The following is a 21882-nucleotide window of genomic DNA, read 5'->3' as shown; positions in this document are numbered from 1 at the left end:
ACTTGAACTAGTTCGTTTTTAAAGTGAACTTTCCCAACACTGCTGGTGTCACACAAACGTTGGTCAAAATTGGACAAACTACAATCTCATGTGTTGTGATGCGATGTGTTGTGAGCTTGTAGATTATAATTGTTTTACCCCCAAGCATAGGTGAAAGTGATTAAGTCTGTACCTGTTCTGTTACTGAATGTAACCACTAGATGGCAATGTCAGTCTTTCATGCACTCATTGATACTTGCTCATTTCCAGTGACTGTACATGAATTATTCCCATACACTTAATGCACATTTGATGTTTGTTATTTCCTATATGGCACAAGAGACTGTGGAACACTGTCACAAACTTTATATTTGATTATATTTTTTTTATATATAATTTTTTCACATTCATATTTTTTATCTTAATGTATAATGCAGAGGGGTCTTCAACGTTTTCAGGCCAAGGACCCCTTAGTTGAAAAAAAAGATGAAGCAGGGACCCCCACAACATGTTAGATTCCCATATAGTTTCATTGTTTGACAGCACAATTATCAGTGTATGTTGGATTCATGGTAAAAAAAAAGAAAAACCATATATATATATATATATATATATATATATATATATATATATATATATATATATATATCACTCAAAGATTTGGAGGACCCCCTGTAGTAAAACTGAGGACCCCCTGTTGCAGACCCTTGGTATAATATTTTGGGCATGGCAATAAACTGAAGTAGAAGTTGACTATAATTGTGTGCTTCTTTCCAGGCACGTGCACACATAGACATCAAAGGGGGCTTGAGCCCCTGCCGTTTTATCCACCTGTAAAAAGTGCCCTCTCCAGGCCATGAAAGCAGTTACTATGGTGAAAGAAATGCAAATGCCCTCTTTCCATGCCATACCTGAAGGCAGCATTCAAGAGAATTAGCCAGTAGCTATGCCCCTCCCGAAAAAGCTTTTGTCCAATGCTAGCTTAGCAACCGGCAGCTTGCCAAGGCTGTTGCCAAGGCAAACTTGGCAAGCAGGAAGTTATTCTAAGCTAGCATTGGACAACAGCTTTTTGGGAGGGGCATTGCTACTGGCTAATTGCCTTGTCCAAACTCTCCTGAACTTGAATGCAGCATCTTATGTTGAAAGAATTGCCCTCCCTGTGTAGAAATCCATGCCGTTATGCCACATCTCCAGTATTGACTTGATTATGCTTCAGTATATAGTTCAGTGTGGTATCAAGCACCGAAAATAGCCGACCTCCAAGCTCAGTGTGACGCGTTGTGAACTTTTAGGTCTGCTATTTTCGATATTTTCACCAAAAGGCCCTTTTAGAAATGTCAGCCCATGCCTCTCTAACATTCTGCTTCTCTCATGAACATGTCACTGACCTCTCTGTCCTCCTCCAGGTGCAGGTCCTCCAGGGCAAGGAGCCTCCATGTTTCCTCCAGTGCTTCAGAGGGGGGATGGTCATCCACTCTGGGAAGAGGGAGGAAGAGGAGGACAGCTCCCAGAGTAAGACCATTAGATTCAAGAACGCATGGATTTTAAGTCATTTAGAGTCTAGACCGGGAACGCGTTATTTATTACGCATTATTACTTGAACCATTATTTTATGCTTTAAATGTTGAAACATAGCAGATGTACAAGCTCACAGCGCAGCACCGAGTACCACGCTGCGAGCTTGTAGATCTGCTGTTTTTGAACAATCGTGAAAACTTATGTAATTCTTTGAATATTTTTTACCCGATTCTATAAGTGAAATATTCTACAGTATTTACATGTCTTGAGTAGCAGCTGTCTGAAGGTGACTTTTCAGATCGATTTTGAAGGAGGCTGGGTATTTCCACTCCTTGGCCTGCGGAATGGCGTGCCACATGTTGGTGGCATAGCTGGAGAACGAATTAGAGCCTTTTATTTTGTTAAATCTGGGTTGAACATGATTAGTGGAGCTACCTCTGGTGTTGTAATAGTGGACATCCTTGACCTTTAGGAAGTATTTTGTCAGGTACATGGGTATCTTGGAGGTGTAGTGTATCTTGTACACCAGGCCCATTGCAAGATGCTGTACTCTGTCAGCTATTGTGAGCCACCCCATGTTTATGTAGTGATAAGCGGTTTTACCACAATTTTAATTTGATCTTGTTCAGTCGTTGTAAATGTGCTTCATCCCTGCAAGGCCCAGCGATGCTTTTTGGCAACATTTTTTAAATATTTAAAAAAGAAATGTTATAATTAGTTTTCCTGTTCTTTTTTCACATTAACATCACCATTACATCCTATTGTTAAGTATTACAATGCCATTGGCCACGATATTTGCATATGAATACCCCCCACAGAGGCTGACATTCACACAACTTCAAGATCTCTGGAGTCCAGAGTCTAGACGAACAACATCTCACTTTTTCACTGAAGCTATTCCTCACAAAAACATAAGTAAAATGCCTGTAATATTTTTTTTTGGTGATCATTAGAATGTCTAGATTAGAACATGTACATAATTATGTTATTATTGTGAAAAAATATCCCCAAAATGCAAATTAGAGCATGATTTATGATTCATGATGCATGGCTATAAAACCTTACAAAAACATTCATTTTTCAAACATTACGTTTTCCTCTGATTAGGACTCCTACAACACCATCTGTTTTTTTTTTTTATTATTTTTATTTGGCAAGTAGAAATTAATTCGGGTCTTGCAGGGATAAATACAAAGTTTGAGTTGAGGTGTGTAGAGAGAGCAGACGTAGAAAATATGGCCCTTATTCTGTGGGATATTGTGTAAGGAAGGAACAAAATCAACAAATGCACAATCTAGCCTGCGAGGACTTGATGAAGTGACGTCTTCTGTTCTTTTATTCCTGCACACAATCTGTTGCACTTCCCAACATAATTCAATTTCAAGCGCAGTTTAACAGCGCGACAATAGCAGAATGTTATTTCCCCGTCTAGATGAAACCCTTTGTTTCATTCTGACACTGAACTGTGTCGTTTGTGCTCTGTCGATGCAGACTGTGCTCATCCCACACATGAGTACAGATCATTTAATCACGTAATGCATTCAGCGATCTGTGATCTGTGCTGTGGTTTCATCTCCTGGTTCTCTGTCCTCGTCCCTGTAGCTCTCTTCAGTACTATGAAATAATTAAGCAGCGGTTCTCAACCTTTTCAGGCCAAAATAATCATATTTTAACTGGGGACCCCCCCACCCTGACGAGCACTAAGAGTTGAGGCTTTACATTTTGTATAACACGGTTCTATTGTGAAAATGGCAGATCTACATGCTCGTAGGTCAGCATGTAGATCGGCTATTTTAACACTTTTTATGCCAATACCGAACTAGTTTGGGATTTCAGAACCCGGCGGGATATATACAGTATAACATGTTATATTATTAATCCTTATTGTACGGTCGGCGGAGTCCGCAGGTGACGCCCGACTCGCGCATCACTTTCCATTGTGCGTTGATGTGCACGCACAGCGAAAGTCCTCCATAGGGTCTCATTCATTGTGCTCCAAAAAGGTTCGGCCAAGCCCCGAAATACCCGTATCTGTCTCTCTTTTTTATGATTGCTGCATCCATAAGTTTTATCAGTTCTCTGTCTTGTTGATTAATTCAGAGACGTATTAATACATTCCATCCCTCTTCCTCCCCTCCCTAGATGACTGGCGGCTGTACTGTGTGCGGGGGGAGGTGGCGGTAGAGGGCCATCTGCTGGAGGTGGCGTGTCACTGCAGCAGCCTGCGCTCTCGGGTGTCCATGCTGCTGCTGAGCGTCAGCCAGGCTCTCATCTACCTGTGGCACGGCTGCAAGTCCCAGGCTCACACACAGGAGGTGGCGCGCACCGCAGCCAATAGGATCAAAGAACAGTGAGTATAGGACACACACAGAGGAGGTGTGTGCCCTATATTGAATTGGTTGTCTGGCTACGTGAGACTAGTTAGTCAGGGAGCCACAGGCCTACAAGCTCAAAGAATAGGGTTTTACCTGTGACGTCATGACATACTTTTTATTTTTATTTTTTCTATTCATTTGGTCATTAAGGTACACAGAATGAGAGGCCTGCTCTGCCGGAAACATTGCGAAAAAAGGTTATGGCCATTTGTATATTCACGATTTCACTATACAGGAAAAAAATCAATCTGCTTTAAGTAGCATGTAAGGGGTCAAACTAGGGGTTCTTCATGATTCTTAATCCATTGCAAGCATTTGTTTTGCATTAAAAACATTCCTTGGGCTAGATTTTGGCCTCTCAAAACTGATTTTTGATGACTCATCACTTTTCACCGTTTTGTGGGGCTGAAATCTAGCCTAAGGAATATTTTTTCATGCAAAACAAATGCTTGCAATGGATTCAGAATCATGAAGAACCCCTAGTTTGACCCCTCACATGCTACTTAAAGCAGATTTATTTTTGTATTATTTTCCTGTATAGTGACGTCGATGGGACTATCTTTTTCGCAATGTTTCCGGCAGAGCAGGCCTCTCATTCTGTGGTACCTTATTGACCAAATTAATAGAAAAAATAAAAAGTATGTTATGACATCACAGGTCCTCTCAAAGTTTGGGTCTGTGGCTCCCCGGCTGAAAACAATCATCCAGCAGAGACAGAAACTGATGATGATGATGAAATGTTTTTTATTAGCATTTATTAACACAGCGGGTGCCCACGAGGTGTCAACGCGACAATTTCTTTGATGTCGCTGGAGGCCCACGACGCGTTGGACGCGTTTACTGTAATTACAGTATAACTTTATATCTCACCGTTAGGTCGGGGCTACGCCTGGATGTAGCCCATTAGCCGCTAGTCGCTTCGAGTCGACGCTGAGAGCATCGCGCGGCCGTTTTTCTCCGTATACTCCAATGCATTTCCCCATCTTTAAAGCCCTTTATCTCCGATGTTTGTTTTATGGCTAAAACTGTGGCCGCGTGCGGCAAAATGTCCAAATTTTGATCGGCAGTGAACAGCTATGATCAACACTGGTCCCTACAGTAAGTTACACAATAACATCCTGTCTGCGCTCATGTGACCAAGTGACGTCATCACGCATGCATTGACGCAACAGGGCCTCGTATTCTTCTATGGAAGTGCTATGGGGGCACTCAGAGGGGATGACTGGCGCCTCCTAGTGGGCAGTCGATGTGTTAAAATTCAGACCCCACCCGTTTCTTTTTTTTTTGGTTTGTTTGTTTATTTCACTTACAAGAAAATGTACAATTGTCACAAAGATTTAGAAAATGTGAAGGCCTAAAAACCCTCCAGGGGCTTGAGAAGTGGCATTCTCTGGGAATATTATACATTCAAGAGATAAAATTACATCAGAAGAATCAGTAGAATATACGTATCCTTTACAAATAAAACATTAACGACATTAACGACAAAAAACTGATCAAGAAAGCAAAAGAAATGAAACTAAATCATATTGAAACCATAAGCCCTGTTGTCTGTGTTCAGCTGTCCACTAGAAACGGGCTTCCACAGCAGCAGCAAGGTGACCATCCGTGAGTTTGACGAAGGAGCCGAGCCCACGGGATTCTGGGAAGCCTTGGGGAGGAGAGACAGGAAGGCCTACGACTGCATGCTGCAAGGTAGGCGGAGCATACCGGTGTACGAGGGCAGGGACGTGCTGGGCCCCTGATTCAGCCCGGGAAAAAGAGTTGTAGAGTCCCTCATTGCGCGCTATAGAGAGAGATCTCTCTCTATAGCGCTGCTGCTACTCAAAGATTTGCCATTTCAGATCATGACAAGTGACAGGAGTTATATTTTGTCGTTGTCGGGTGGAAACCTTGTATGTCCAAAACCGTTTGTTTTGTATTTATCATTTTAAAAATGATTTAAACTAGTGAAAACAGCCGATATACAAGCACACAACGCCTCGCACCGCGAGGCGTTGTGTGCTTGTAGATCTGCTGTTTTCACTACTTTTGTGCGACAGCCTTTTATGATGAAGCAGGGCTTTGCGAAAAAATTTACAAATTTGAAACTTGGAGATACGAGGTTTCTGCCCGACAGTGACGATTTACTTTGTTGGCCACCCAGCCCCCAAAATGGAACGAAGGCAGACATTTTATTTTTCCTAATGGCCGGCCTGGACCGGCCGGGAATTAACCGGCCGTTCGGGAGTTGTCCCGCTTTTCCCAATGGCCAGCACGTCCCTGTACGAGGGTCACAAGTTCCACCACGGAATTGAGCCGAAAGTTCTGTGACAGAAGACCAAAGCACAAAGATTGTAGTATTTCCTTCACTTAATACATTTCAATGACTGAGTAGGCCTGTCACAAATTATTACATAATCGTCTAAATTATTTTGTCATAATCGTTTCCATGTTCAACAAGCTCCCAACGCTTGTTGATCTGCTATATCCACTATCAATGTTCTTTTTTTCAAGTATAAAGTTGCCAACTATGTCAGTCATTGCTTTGTAGGTTATGTGTCATATCTGCCATGTGCAACTTCAAAGCCTTGTAGAAATTGTAATTGTCAAATGTAATTGTCAACGACAAAAACGATTAAATCGTTAATCTCAATTATTTGAGTGACAAATAATTGTCATGTATGCTGTGACTCTTGTCGGTGTGCAGAAAGTAAAAAGGGCTCATTATTGACTGTACGATCTACAAGTGACCGGCTTACTCAGAAACTCTTTTTTGACCGTTGACCCCTCAGACCCCGGGCGGTTCAACTTCACGCCCCGCCTCTTCCTGCTGAGCAGCAGCTCAGGAGAGTTCTGTGCTGTGGAGTTCTTCTACCCCGCCAGAGAGCCAGCGCTGGTCAACTCCCTGCCTTACCTTCAGGAGGACCTGTACACAGCCTCACAGCCAGGTACACACTCTAACCCAGGGGTCTTCAACAGGGGGTCCGCGACCCCTAGGGGGTCCGCGGAGGTACTGCAGGGGGTCCGCGAAATTATTGCTTAAAAAAAAAAAAAAAAATATATATATATATATATATATATATATATATATATATATATATTTTCACATTTATGTTAAAAAATAAATCATGATTCTATCCATTTTGAATAGCTTGAATACATGATTACTATGCAATTGACAGATTGTTGATATTATTGACATTTGTTCTCAGTTAATAAGTAGTATGTTTAGAAATGGTAGTGGTACGGCCCACCCTGCTCGCTGTAACTTGTACATGTTAAAAATAAAAAATATGTCGTAGCCCCGACCCCCCCACCCTACGAGGTGGTAGGGGGTCCCTGCTCCATCTCCCCATCAGTTTGGGGGTCCCCGGCCTGAAAACGTTGAAGACCCCTGCTCTAACCCATTCAGAACGGGTACACATTAGTGTGTATCATTATTTTATTCTTTAACTATTGAAAAATAGCAGATCTACAAGCTCACAGCGCGGCACCGAGTGCCGCGCTGCGAGCTTGTAGATCTGCTATTTTTGAAAAATTGTGAAAATTAGAATTTTGACCCGATTCTATAAGTGTCTTTTGAATCCTTCTACGATTTTGTGAAAAACCCTATGTTTCTATGTCAGCAATCTGGCCAGCCATCGTCAAAGAAAAGGTCCTTTTCACTTAACTGGAGCTCAGTTAGTCTGTTCTTGAGAGACTACTATATGTCAGTGGTGCTCAAACTTTTTCATGTGAAGGACCCCCAAAATGATATGTATTTGGCCACGGACCCGCATCTCAAAATATTTAGTGGGACCACCCAGAAGCAAAATTTGAGTTACAAACGTTTGCTTTAAAAATACATATATATTCAAAGATTTGCACACATTTTCACGACTTTTTCAAAAATAGCTGATCTACACGAGTGCCGCGCTGCGAGCTTGTATATCTGCTATTTTTCAATAGTTAAAGCATTCAATAATTCTAGTAGTGTTGTAGTACACGAGTCGTTGACTCGTCTCGAGTCAGGACTCGAGTCCAAATTTTCATTGACTCGGTCTCGTCTCGGTCTCGCACTTAATTTGACTTGGACTCGACTCGATCTCGGACCATTTGACTCGGGACTCGCCCACCACCGAGTCCACTCGAGTCGAGTCACTTCATAGTTGGGTCGTTTATGGCACTTCCGTGACCGTGGAGAGCAAAGGTCCGTCATCTAGGAGGGTTGTTAAACAAATTTGGCCGGGGTGTATTTTTAAAAAGGGTGGGGAAATGTTTTTAGAGACCAAAATCCAAAATGGCTACAATCAGCTATGACGGAAATGAACTTTTCAATGGTTTGACCTACAGTTATGAATAAAACTAGTTTTCTGTGACTTTTTGGGTTGAGGAATCCATAATTGATGTTAATTTAATGATTTAACCTGTTTTTAATCTTCTGATCCAAGATGGCTGCATGCCGACTATCAGCTCTGAAAGGTCAACTTTTTAACATTGTCAACGAACCTTCATATTGGGCTCTAATGAACGCTCTGCTGAAGCTAAACCTAGTACAACTAAAATAATTAATTAAATAATCTCAGGTCATCTCAAAGGTCAAAAAGGTCACCTTTTGTCTTATACAGTACAGTAGTAGTAGTAGAGCACGTTTTCACAGAGCCAAACTTCTGGAGGTTTTTTCAAATGTTACTGCAATTTTGAAATCAAAATTTCATTTCATGTGAAAATGGCCACTTATTTTGTGTGCCGGACGTTTTGGTGTCCGAAATGTCACGTCAAAATACTTAGTAATTTTTGCTGAAAGTACAGGGAGAATACAAATTTCCCTGCAGTGAAAAAGCATACCATGATTATAGTTTTTTTTTTTTTTTGTCAAGCAGGCGTGTGAAAGGAGCCAATAACAACAGTTTGGGGGTGTTTTCACATGCCCTCATTGGCAGCAGAAATGCTAGTATAGCCGTAAAAGACACCGTTTTCATTAACCCTTAAGTTCTGTTCAGATTCACTTCACCTTGGTTCTGTTCGCGGGTCATTTTGACCCGGGGGATATTTGGTTTGAAAAACAATACTAATATAAATTTTAACTTAAAAATTCATCATCATACATTGACTAGCTGAACACACATGTGAACACACATGAACGTCACTTCGGTTCGGTGTCTGTCTCTCTTTCTCTCTCTCCCCCTGAACCCTACAAACCCAAGTTAAAACACGAGGGTATTGCCATGGCAACACTGTAGGCCCAAATGACGCCCCTGGATTGTATCCTGCTGTTCCATGCAACATTTTTTTAGACTTGATTGACGCTTACCACAGCAGGTCAAATAGCTCACAAGAGGCCATTAGCACTTAGCGAGATACACATAACCCTCCACCACAAGCTGAGAAAATGATGTCGTTTAAATAGCCAACCGCCAGGTCAACAGCCGTGCCACATTGATTGATTGATTGAAGACTTTATTAAAAGTTTGAATAGGAAAAAGTTTCATGTCAGTACAGTTCACTGTTACAAGGTCAACTAAAAGGAGATCCAATAAAGCCTTTCGGCTTGTTTACATAGGAAACCTTTATGTATCTCATATAACATTGAATCACAGACAGACAGAACACAGTACTATGCAGAGGATATCATCAATAGCACAAAAAAAAGCCGTAAAACAGAAAAAATAAAGATTTAAGAATAAAATAAATAAAATATATTTACAGTGGAAAAGGGGTGGTAAGTATAGGCTTTGTCTATTACAAGTTTCGAGTAGCAGCCTCCTGTAAGTGACTTTTCAGACCGATTTTAAAGGAAGTTACGGATTTACACTCCTTTAAGGCTTTCGGTAGGGCGTTCCACATGTTAGTGGTATTGCAGGATTCAACCTGAGTTTGGCCAGATGTCAGAGGAGACATGAAGTCATGTGTGCTCTTCGTCCTGATGATGATTCACTGAATCTTCATCTTGAAAGTACAAACCTTACATTTTGCCAGCTCCATTACAACCTGCTAGAGCATCCCTTACCCCTTGGTTATGGTTGGGAACTTGTGAATTGGGGAAGAAAAAAAAAGAATCCATTGTTCACCTTATGTGACTGATTGATGTCATGTAAAAACATTTACAATTGAATTTTGGTTCATCATCACATTCAGCAATGGAGTAGCCTACTACTACTGATTTATTTAGTGTAACTCCCTCAGACCAAAACCACAGCAACCAAAGGTAATTTGGGGAGACCTATTGTTTTAATTTGAAGACGAGCCTTTGATTTAGCCTACCTACCTACCAAAAAAAATTAAAAATAAAAAAAAAAGTCTCGGCTCGGTCTCGACCCCCATTGGTCTCGGACTCGACTCGGACTCGACCCCCTCCCAGGGGCTCTTGACTCGGACTCGACTCGGACTTGAACCCCATATGACTTGGACTTGACTTGGACTCGCTTTAGGTGGACTCGACTACAACACTAAATTCTAGGCCTAAATAGTGATGTATGCAGTTACATTTCCACCTACAGCAGGCATGTGCACACATACACATCAAAGGGGGCTTGAGCCCCTGTAAGATGTGCCTTCTCCAGACCATGAATGCAGTTTTTACTATGGTGAAAGAAATGCAAATGCCCTCTTTCCATGCCATAACCGAAGGCAGCATTCAAGAGAATTTCCTTGTCCAAACTCTCCTTGAACTTGAATGCAGGATCTTATGTTGAAAGAATTGCCCTCTCTGTGTTGAAATCCACTCTCTACGCCACATCTCCAGTATTGACTTGATTATGCTTATAGTTCAGTGTGGTATCAAGCACCGAAAATAGCGGCCTATTGTGAGCATTGTGAGCTTGGAGTTGAACTAATTTAGTTATTTTCACCAAAAGGCCCTTTTAGAAATGTCAGACCCTGCCTCTAACATTCTCTGCACGTCCCTGACCTACAGGTACAGCCATGAAAGAGTAGCATGGCATTAAACATGAGTGTACATGATGATGGTATTCTACCGCCACCTGGTGGCCAAACACCATGTGGACATGAAGCTTGACAGACTGACATGAGGCGGACGTTTTCATAGTAACTGCAACCTGATGGTCGCAATTCACTGTTTGTCAAATCCCGCCCTATTCTGCTCTGTTACTAAGTACTACAAAATACCCAGGGCAGATTGTTTTTATAGTGGCAGTGAATGGGGGGAGGGGGTATTTTCATTGCCTCGTTATTGCTATTTAAAGTAAAGGAAAAACATCTAGGTGATATTAATAAAAAGGGAAGACAAATGTACAGTAGTTACATTGCAAAACAGGGGGTTTCCCCCGAAAATATATGTTTTAATTTGTTTAATCCCAGTGGGACAGAATCACCATGGCAGATTGTTTTTACATTGGAAATGAATGGGGGAAAAAGATTTTTCATAGCCTCATTATTGCTATTTAAAGTACCAAAAGAGAAACATCTACTTGATGTTAATAAAAAGGGAAGACCAAAGTACAGTAGTTACATTGAAAAACAGGGGTTTGCCCCCAAAAATACTTGTTTTAATTAGTTTAATCCTCTGAAGAAATCGGAGGAGGAGAGATACAGAGAGAGAAAGCGCAGTGCATCTTGGGTAGGAAGTTGTGGAGTTATAGGCTGGCCGTCAACATAAAATGTATTTTAATTGTAATTCTGCACATTTAAAATATATGTACCCAATCGAAACTCTTAGTTACATTGATATTGTTCATGTGAACTAGTCTGTTGAAGCTTATTCATTATGATGATCGAAATCGCTATGGTCGCGCGGGGCCGTACCGCACGCTCGCCGTGCTCCGCAATGCGCACCGTGCTGAAAGACTGAAGCAACATTCTCCCACTGCACAACTCCACCCCCGATAGCAAAAAGTGAATGATTTTTTTCTGGTTGGCCAGTCAGGGAGTCTCAGGGACCAATCAGAAGGCTGACAAACGGTGAATTATGCTGACCAGTCTAGTCATGTGCAGGGACGTGCTGGGCCCCTGATTCAGCATGGGAAAAAGAGTTGGAGAGGCCCTCATTGCGTGCTATAGAGAGAGATCTCTCTCTCTAGCGCTGCTGCTACTCAAAGATTTGTGACAAAGTGACAAGCCAGTGGGCCAATTACATGAGTTATATTTCGTCGTTGTCGGGTGGAAACCTTGTATGTCCAAAACCGTTTGTTTTGTATTTATCATTTTCAAAATGATTTAAACTAGTGAAAACAGCCGATCTACAAGCACACAACGCCTCGCACCGCGAGGCGTTGTGTGCTTGTAGATCTGCTGTTTTCACTACTTTTGTGCAAACAGTTTAATTTTTACTTTTGTGCAAACAGTTTAACTTTTTCCTAATGGCCCGGCCTGGACAGGCCGGGAATGAACCGGCCGTTCGGGAGTTGTCCCGCTTTTCCCAATGGCCAGCACGTCCCTGGTCATGTGCATCATGGGGTTTATCTCTCTCTCTCTCTCTCTCTCTGTGTCCAGCCCTGTTCCTGGTAGACAACCACCATGAGGTGTATCTGTGGTTTATCTCTCTCTCTCTGTGTGTCCAGCCCTGTTCCTGGTAGACAACCACCATGAGGTGTATCTGTGGTTTATCTCTCTCTCTCTCTGTGTGTCCAGCCCTGTTCCTGGTAGACAACCACCATATGAGGTGTATCTGTGGTTTATCTCTCTCTCTCTCTCTGTGTGTCCAGCCCTGTTCCTGGTAGACAACCACCATGAGGTGTATCTGTGGTTTATCTCTCTCTCTCTCTCTGTGTGTCCAGCCCTGTTCCTGGTAGACAACCACCATGAGGTGTATCTGTGGTTTATCTCTCTCTCTCTCTCTGTGTGTCCAGCCCTGTTCCTGGTAGACAACCACCATGAGGTGTATCTGTGGTTTATCTCTCTCTCTCTCTGTGTGTCCAGCCCTGTTCCTGGTAGACAACCACCATGAGGTGTATCTGTGGTTTATCTCTCTCTCTCTCTCTGTGTGTCCAGCCCTGTTCCTGGTAGACAACCACCATATGAGGTGTATCTGTGGTTTATCTCTCTCTCTCTCTCTGTGTGTCCAGCCCTGTTCCTGGTAGACAACCACCATGAGGTGTATCTGTGGTTTATCTCTCTCTCTCTCTCTCTCTCTCTCTCTCTCTCTCTGTGTGTCCAGCCCTGTTCCTGGTAGACAACCACCATGAGGTGTATCTGTGGTTTATCTCTCTCTCTCTCTCTGTGTGTCCAGCCCTGTTCCTGGTAGACAACCACCATGAGGTGTATCTGTGGTTTATCTCTCTCTCTCTCTCTGTGTGTCCAGCCCTGTTCCTGGTAGACAACCACCATGAGGTGTATCTGTGGTTTATCTCTCTCTCTCTCTGTGTGTCCAGCCCTGTTCCTGGTAGACAACCACCATATGAGGTGTATCTGTGGTTTATCTCTCTCTCTCTCTCTGTGTGTCCAGCCCTGTTCCTGGTAGACAACCACCATGAGGTGTATCTGTGGTTTATCTCTCTCTCTCTCTGTGTGTCCAGCCCTGTTCCTGGTAGACAACCACCATGAGGTGTATCTGTGGTTTATCTCTCTCTCTCTCTGTGTGTCCAGCCCTGTTCCTGGTAGACAACCACCATGAGGTGTATCTGTGGCAGGGCTGGTGGCCCCAGGACAGCGAGAGCACCGGCTCCGCTCGCATCCGCTGGGACGCCGACCGGAAGTGTGCCATGGAGACGGTGCTGCAGTACTGCAGAGGTAGGTACAGTACAGCAGGGGGTCTTCAACGTTTTCAGGCCAAGGACCCCTTAGTTGAGAGAGAGATGAATGAAGCAGGGACCCCCACCACCTCTTCATAGATTCCATATAGTTTAATCGTTTGACAGCACAATCATCAGTGTATTTTGGATGCATGTCAATTTGTGTTTTCACTTGAACCACTTGAACCTTCTATACTCTTTTTTTCCCCCTCTACACCAAACTCTTTGCCAAAAATAGCAGATCTACAAGCTCACAACGGTTGTGAGGTTGTAGATCGGCTATTTTTGGTTCTCAGAATATGGACGCTAGGGTTCAAGTGGTTAATATAAAAAAGGAGAAAAAAAAGTTTCTATCACTCAATGATTTGGGGGACCCCCTGTAGTAACTCTGAGGACCCCCTAGGGGTCCCGGACCCCCTGTTGAAGACCCCTGCAGTACAGTATGCCACCTGGGGGGCACAAGAGACATACTGTACACTGGGTTCCCACTATATTTTGATTTCAGTGGGTGGGGGCATGCGTACAAGTGGCTAAATATGTCTTTTTAGACACAATAAGCCGGCGGTTTCTTTATTACTGTTTACAGTAACACTACTAGCCCCCATAAGTCACATCTGCCCATGAAAGATTGCGGTGCATCTTGGGAATGGGCTTATTGTGTCTAAAAATACATATTTAGCTACTTGCCCCCGTATTTAGCTATAGCCGTACGCATGCCCCACCCACTGAAATCAAAATCGACAAAATGGCTAAAACGATAGAAAGCAGTAAATGAAATCGTTATCCGTGAAATGTTGCAGTGAAACGTTGCAGTCAATTGTTAGAGTGAAACGGTTATAGTGAATTGTTCGGTGAAAGGTTGCAAGGAATCCCTGTGGTACTAGTGGCACATTGCAGTTGTTTGACTTGTGACAATGTGTATAGCAGAATGCACCCAGTCTCAGCCCGGGCATAACAAAACTACTGTATATGCATGTTGTTTTCCTTTATGATGTGTTTATTTAGCAATTTGTCTTTTCTAAAGCACTTTGAATTTCTATTCGAATGTGCTCTACAGTTCAAATTACATTCCCTTGCTCGGGTTCCATTATAAAACCTCCTTGTCTGTCTCCCACAGAGAAGAACGAGAAGAAGCCTCCCAAATCCTATCTCATCCACGCTGGACTCGAACCTCTGACCTTCACCAACATGTTCCCCTGCTGGGAGCACCGAGAGGACATCGCCGAGATCACTGAGAGGGTGGGTTGATGTGCGCTCTTGTAGGTGAACTGTAAGCAGCCTATAGTTGTATTTTAAACCTTAAGAAGGAACCATTAGAGAATCATGGATATGCTCTAAATTCTAAAAGCATGTAAAAATATTCAGCTGGTCTTTAACACTTCCGGTGCCAGGAACGTGATATGAATTATATTACAGTGGTGCGGCGCCACGGCGTGTTAGCTGGTTACCATGGTTACCAGGTAAACGGGCGCCGCTGTGGCCGCTGGTGAGCAAAACAACTTCATATCCCATGATGCAACTCGGCCGCCAACATCAGGAAGCGTGTAATCTCCATAGGCTCCTATTCATTGCTGCTGCAAAGAAACGGCTTTATCTCGGACTCTACTTCCAAAAAAAACGCTTCGATCACAGAGAAACGTTTTTTTTTTTTTTTCTCACAGTGACACTGAGCCGCGATGGTCGGCCACGCTTCGAATTTTTTATTTCTGTGTGAAAGTAAACAACCCGGTCTAGCTTCCGGAGTTTACTGAATTTTCACAACATGGACACGATCGCAGGTTCCGCGACTTCAAAATAAATCACAGTGAATGGTGGCACTCCAAATAATTACCAAAATAATGGCATCCCAAGTTAACCCTTTCCAAGCCACGGGGAGCCCCTTAATATTAAAACCGGAATATACCGGACATCTGAGCAAGGGTGTCTCAGCCGCGCCGTCTTTTACCGTACTTTGTCATTAAAAACGAAATAAATGATTTTTATCCGAAAATCGGCGATCGTCTAACCTTCCCTAGTCACCACGCGTCCAACGATAGCGCATGGCTGCTCTGACATGAAGCAGAGGTGACGTCATGGCCTTTCCTTCTTCATACCTCCTTGGCTGCCGTCCGTTTACTGTTTGGAGGATAACATTAGCATAGCTGGAGTGCTAAGGGCTAAGCTAGCCATAATGGTCACATCGACTGTTCAGTCATTCTTGGATTATATGCTTGGATTATTATGTGCACGGATCGCGTACGCGAAACGCACGGGGAGATCGATGCTCGGCCAAAACTACCACTCTATCCCAACGGAGATCCAGATAATCACGGTGAGCTAATGACCTGGGGGGGGGGGGGGGGGGGGAAGAAAAAACAACGGTGCGGTCCAAGAAGGAGTGGTGGCGGGCTCATGTTTATAAACATAATATTATGTCTCAGATCACAATACAATAATAGAAATTTCACGGCTAATCTACCAACAACCATTCTATTTCGGCTGGCAAACTGTTAATGTCAAATAAATATATAAAAATGATTTACAGTAACACTTGTGTGTGCACGTGTTTCACCAGGAGGCGGAGGTGTGCAACCAGATCATTCTGGTGGAGGATGTCCTGGCCAGGTTGTGTCAGACCACCTACCCACTGGCAGAGCTGCTGGCCCGGCCGCTGCCCGAGGGAGTGGACCCCCTGCGCCTGGAGGTCTATCTAACCGACGAGGACTTTCAGGTGAGAGCCAGCGTTTAGTGACTGATACTACTGATGTAACCTAAAGCCTAGAACCATAGGCGATTTTAAGGGGTGTCTATGGGTGCACTTGCACCCCCTGGCCGCCACGGGGGGGAACAACCTCATAAAGTCATTGCAAGCTACCAAAAGCAACAAATTTCCACGGAGCAAAAAAGGTGGCGAATTTGGTGGTGAACTGCTCCTAAAGCCCTCTCTCTTAAATGTATTTTACACACAAGTTGTTGCAAAAATAAGTAAATAAATCATATAGACATATTCTCATGGTGTCTAGAAAAAGCACAGTTTATATTGTGTTACAAATAGGTAAAACCTGTTAAAACAACAGGATAAACCATACAAAATCCGAAAATGTTTGCATGCGCGCAAGCGAGCGTGCATGAGGAACCCAGTCTTGCACCCCCTGCTAGAAGAGGCTAGAATCGCCTATGCCTAGAACCCTGGAATGCACCTGTGTACAGCAGGGGTTTTCAAAGTGGGTGACGGGGCACCCTGGGGTGCCGCAACGGCAGTCCAGGGGTGCCGCGAGATCATTTGATAATATTTGGACATTTGGATATTTGGATATTTATTTGGACACTTGAAAAAATATTTAGTATCATTTTAAACTTGAAGTACAAAGTTATTTTCAGTCAGTTTTAACCAAAATGGCTATTATCTCAACGTTTTCCTCGCAACATAATCACTAAAATATCGTCACTGTCAGGCAGAAACCTCTGTTGCACAAAACTAGTGAAAACAGCCGATCTACAAGCACACAACGCCTCGCGATGCGAGGCGTTGTGTGCTTGTAGATCTGCTGTTTTCACTAGAGCTCAAATGCAGAATAAATAAGGGTTGAAAACCGTTGTGATATAATAATCATTGTGTGTTGTTCAGGTTTCGTGATGGTACTGTATACATGTCTTTAATGTCTCGTGTGGACACCCTAGCCTTAAATGATCCTCTTTCTCTCTCTCTCTCTCTCTTCTTCATCTCTGACTCCCTCTTGTCTTTGTGGGATCATGGTGACACACGTGTGTGACACATTTCATGATGTTTTCAGTCATCCTCTCTCTCCATCGCCTGTCTCTCTGATGCTTAACCTATATTTCATTCACTCCACCCTCCAGGGTGTAGGGGCTGATGGGAAGGTGAGTCCTCTGACGTGAGCATGGCCAGGCCCGACAACAACAAGCATCCGCACTTATAGTCATTCAAACTTCATCACCCATAATTCTGTCTCTTTTCCAAGTCTTCTGTCTTTCTGTTTCTGCCACAAAACACCTTTAACCACTTTCAACCTGCTGTCCCTATTTTGAGTATGTCATTTTAGGCAAACATTTTCAACAAAAATAAAATTCACAAATGGCAAAAATAGCCAATCTACCAGCTTTGGCTTGTAGATGGGGTATTTGTGCCAAGCAACACCGTCATATGACAAAGTATAAAATAGGGCTTAAAGGAGTAGTTCACCCCCAAAAATGACTTATTTTCGAGACTTGAGATCAATAATATTTTTTTGTTTTAGTCTCATTCCTAAGACAATAATTTCATTGATTCCGGATGGGGACCCAAATGCATTTGGGTCCCCATCTAGAATCAATGGGGGTACATTTACTATAATCAATGTTTTGTCTTAGGAACGCAAAAGAATCTAAAAAAAATATTATCGAACTCAAGTCTCCATGGCGTGAGTAATCAATAGAAAATAAGTCATTTTTGGGGTGAACTACTCCTTTAAGAAGTGCTTATGACATCTCACTTGTTGAATGTTGTTTTTCCAGCATGTCGTTCACTCACAGGCAGACAAAACGAGTCGTGTGGTTTCACTTTTCTGAATGTTGTGAGTGATGAGCACTCTTTTGTCCCAGCTGACGGGACATAATGTTATTGGAAAGCCGTTTGAAGAATGACGTGTGGTTTTCATCTGCATGAGTGTATTCTCGTGGATACTTCTTTTTACATCATTGCATTTCTCACCTGGGATATGACAGGTTTTGGGGAAGCGTTCCCTGAAATTTAGGATTGTGAAATATTAAAAGACAGACTATACTCATCCATAACACCTGTGTTATTGTATATTGTTGCACCGTAATTAACAGTTATTTACTTAATCAATGAATCTATGATATTATCATACGTAGACCATGGTACATTTTGGTAGTAAATATGGTAATCTGAATTAATTAGTTGATAAAAATGGTGATAATCGATTATCCCAGTGGTTCTCAAAGTGGATTCCAGGGACTCTGTGGGTTCCTTTTATGGGGGTCTAAATTGACCCATACAAGTCTGTAACTCTGACAGTGTACAAATGGAACCAAATTAACCCTAACGGGTTCATTTGGTTCCATTTGTACACTGTCAGAGTTAAGGGGAGACCTTGAAATTTGAACTTTGAGAAACACTAGATTATCCTATGAATCTTTTCAGACCATGTATATATTGGTGTCAGTGGTTCTGAATAATCCTGTGTGTTTGTACTCCCACAGAAAGCGTTGGAGGTGACGAGAGAGGAGTATGAAAGTTTGGCCAGCTGGAAGCAGGCGAAGCTGAAGAAAGTCAAAGGATTGTTTTAAACGGTTGAGACAGACTATAGGGCTGACCTGATGGCATCACAGACCACTGATGGATATCATGTCAGACTGGAGAAGCATAGATATACAAAGCTAGATGCGTCATTGGCCGCTGCAGTCCACTGGAGCCACGAGCAACAACTGGAGCGCGGATGTCCCTGATTGCCGGAGACCACGCTGCCAGTCATGTGACCACTGGCCAATCACAACGCGTGTTTTCTGAGACTTATCAATCCATCCTTTTCCTGATGTTGCGCGGCTGTACAGGCTCAGCTGTTCTTACAGGCTGCATACGTAAAGGCCCGCCCACACCTGCCTCTGATTGGCTTAGCAACTTCCGGTTTCTGTGACGCACGTGGAAGTGGGAAACGGCAGGAAACGACCGGTCGCCGAGTCCCGCGATCTCACGCCTCAGAGCCGAAGGAGGCGTCTACCTTTCTATGTCTATGTGGAGAAGGACTTGATCTCCCGCATGTTTCTCTCTGGTTCACCTGTGCAAAGGTGAACCAGAGGCTTCAGGCCACGGTCTGCCTCTACTGAGCAAAACACTGGGGAAAAAAAGACTTAAGAATGGAGGGACGAGAAGGGATTGCAGTGGAGAAGAGGAAAGCGGTGGATAAGCGGAGGCGTGTGAACCTCTCGTGTTGGTTTTTCCATCGTCCTCCTTTTTTGTGTTGGGGTTTTATCTGTGTAGGACTCGGATGTAAATGAATGCTCTTATAAATATGTACATGTGTGTGTGTGTGTGTGTATTGTGAATGCGTGCGTGTGTGCAAGTGTGTTAATAATGTGGCACTTTTTAAATCGACTAGTTAAATGTTTTGTAAATATGTGTATACAGACCTTATAGGACTCCCTAAAAAACGGGTGTTTCACCCGGACGGGGCGTGGTTTTGCAGGACTTTGCAGTGTACCCTTCTGGCGGAGGCATCTCGGCCCTGTGCTCTGAGTGCACGTTGATGAGTTTTAGTTTTAACGTTAGTTTTGTACCACACCAGTCATGCTAACATTACAATCATGTCATAACATGTGCCCCATATCATGTGCCATGAAAATATTGAAATGAAATAAAGAATGTGTTTTTCAACAAATGCATGGGTGTTTTATGTCACTTGAACATTTGGCAGGAGCGCCCTGGCAGAAGTGGGCTTGCTTGAACCTCACCAGGACGGCACGAGCGAGGCGTGAGCAGAGTGGTGCAATGGCCGCGCTGTCTAGTCCGCGCCAGTGGTGGACGAAGTATAAACTCAAGTAAATAATAAGTAAGTACTCACTAGTAAGACGCCTCAGTTACCATATATGGAGATCCATGTACTGTATATGGAGATGCTGTGAGACCCCAAACATGCTCACTCAGTTATTTGTTATTGATTGATTGATTGAAGACTTTATTAGAAGTTTGCATAGGAAAAGGTACAGTTTCATGACGGTACAGTTCACTGGTACAAGGTCTACTAAAAGGAGATCCATGAAAAGACTAAGCTTATTTCCACTGGAAACCATTGAAGTATCTCATATAACATTGAATGACAGACAAATAGAACACAGTACTATGCAGTAGATATGTAAAGAAAAACAAAAAAGAAAACAGTAAGTCTAAACAAACAGTATATACAAAGAAGGGGCAGGGGAGGGTAGGGTTGGGCTAGGTTCATTTTTTTACCAGTTGCGAACGGCTGCTGCCTGTAAGTGGTTTTTCAGGGCAATTTTAAAGGATGCTAGTGATCCACACTCCTTTATGGCCTTCGGTAAGGCTTTCCACATTTTGGTGGTATAGCAGAAAAACGAGTTTGACCCTTTGTTGGTTTTGACTCTGGGTTGGAAGTGATCTGTGGCGCTGCCTCTGGTGTTGTAATTATGGACATCCTTAATGTTTATAAAGTATTTTGACAGGTACTTGGGTATCATAGTGGTGTAGTGTATCTTGTACACCAGGCCCATTGCAAGTTGCTGTACTCTGTCATCTACTCTGAGCCACCCCACTCTTAACTGGTGAGTAGCGGTGAGGTGAGTCTGATAGGGAAGTTTGAGCAGGACCCTAATTAGTTTATTTTGGGCTGTTTGGAGTTTAGTTTTAAGGGCTTGTGGGGCGTCACAATACCATACGTGAACTACGTAGTCAAATAGGGGCTGGATTATTGCACCAGCTATGGTCTTCAGTGTGTTGAAATTGACCATTGGGGCGATCCTCTGTAGGAAGCGAGTTCGTTGGTTGATTTTATTTATTACTTTAGAAGTCATCTTTTCGCTGGAAAGATTAGCTTCAAGGATACATCCTAAGTAAGAGATTTAGTTTTTTCGTGTTATGACCTTGTCACCCACTTTGATTGTGAAGTTATCAACTTTTTTGAGGTTATGATTTGTTCCAAAGAGGATGGACTCAGTTTTTCCCAAGTGAATTGATAATTTATTATCGTTAAGCCATGTGCAGATCTTACTTAGTTCAGAGTTAAGTGTCTTTTCAACCTGCAAGTGGTCCTTGCCCGAGACTAGGAGAGCCGAGTCATCCGCGAACAGGAACAGATTGCAGTCGCAAGCAGATGCCATGTCGTTCACGTATATTAGGAACAACAGAGGCCCCAGTATGCTACCTTGAGGAACACCACAGCTTACTGGGAGGGGGGGGGACAGTCCGACAGGGTACCGTTAATCTCCACCACCTGTTCCCTCCCCACCAGGTAAGATTGCATCCAACTCACTGCTGCGCTGTCAAGACCGATGGCTTTTAGTTTCTCAATCAGAATAGAATGATTTACGGTGTCAAATGCCTTCTGGAGGTCCATCATGACCATGCCGCTATATTTGCCGTCATCCGCTTCGCGTTTGATTATGTGAAAATCCTATCATGTCTGACATCATACATACAATCTCTTGTATGCCCATACATGGAGATCCCGGTCTGAACCAGCCACACAGATATGGGCTGTTTTCCTCCATATATGGGCGTTCCCATATGAAGTCCTGTTAGATATGGATTTAATATTGATGACTTCAGGGATCCTCCATATATGGGCATAGAGTTGTTCCCATGACATCACAACATACAATCCCTTTTATGCCCATACATGGAGATC

General features: G+C 43.2%; 1 protein-coding gene across 1 annotated transcript in view; it reads left to right on the top strand.

The window, feature by feature from the left end:
- Positions 1-18811, top strand: part of LOC308306623 (supervillin-like) — a gene marked incomplete at both ends in the record, with an annotated part of 129764 nt that extends 110953 nt beyond the window's left edge. Inside the window, 9 exon segments of the mRNA XM_080751661.1 lie at positions 1386-1491; positions 3640-3847; positions 5434-5567; positions 6647-6802; positions 13377-13520; positions 14640-14761; positions 16077-16232; positions 17363-17383; positions 18725-18811. Coding sequence (XP_080607787.1) covers positions 1386-1491; positions 3640-3847; positions 5434-5567; positions 6647-6802; positions 13377-13520; positions 14640-14761; positions 16077-16232; positions 17363-17383; positions 18725-18811 — 1134 coding nt within the window.
- Between the last annotated feature and the right edge of the window lie 3071 nt (positions 18812-21882).

This window comes from Nannobrachium achirus (genome assembly GCF_963921795.1).
Source record: "Nannobrachium achirus genome assembly, chromosome: 21".
In the NCBI taxonomy this organism is placed as follows: Eukaryota; Metazoa; Chordata; class Actinopteri; order Myctophiformes; family Myctophidae; genus Nannobrachium; species Nannobrachium achirus.
Note: the sequence above shows the minus strand (reverse complement) of the source record. Positions and strands in the feature narration are given on the sequence as shown.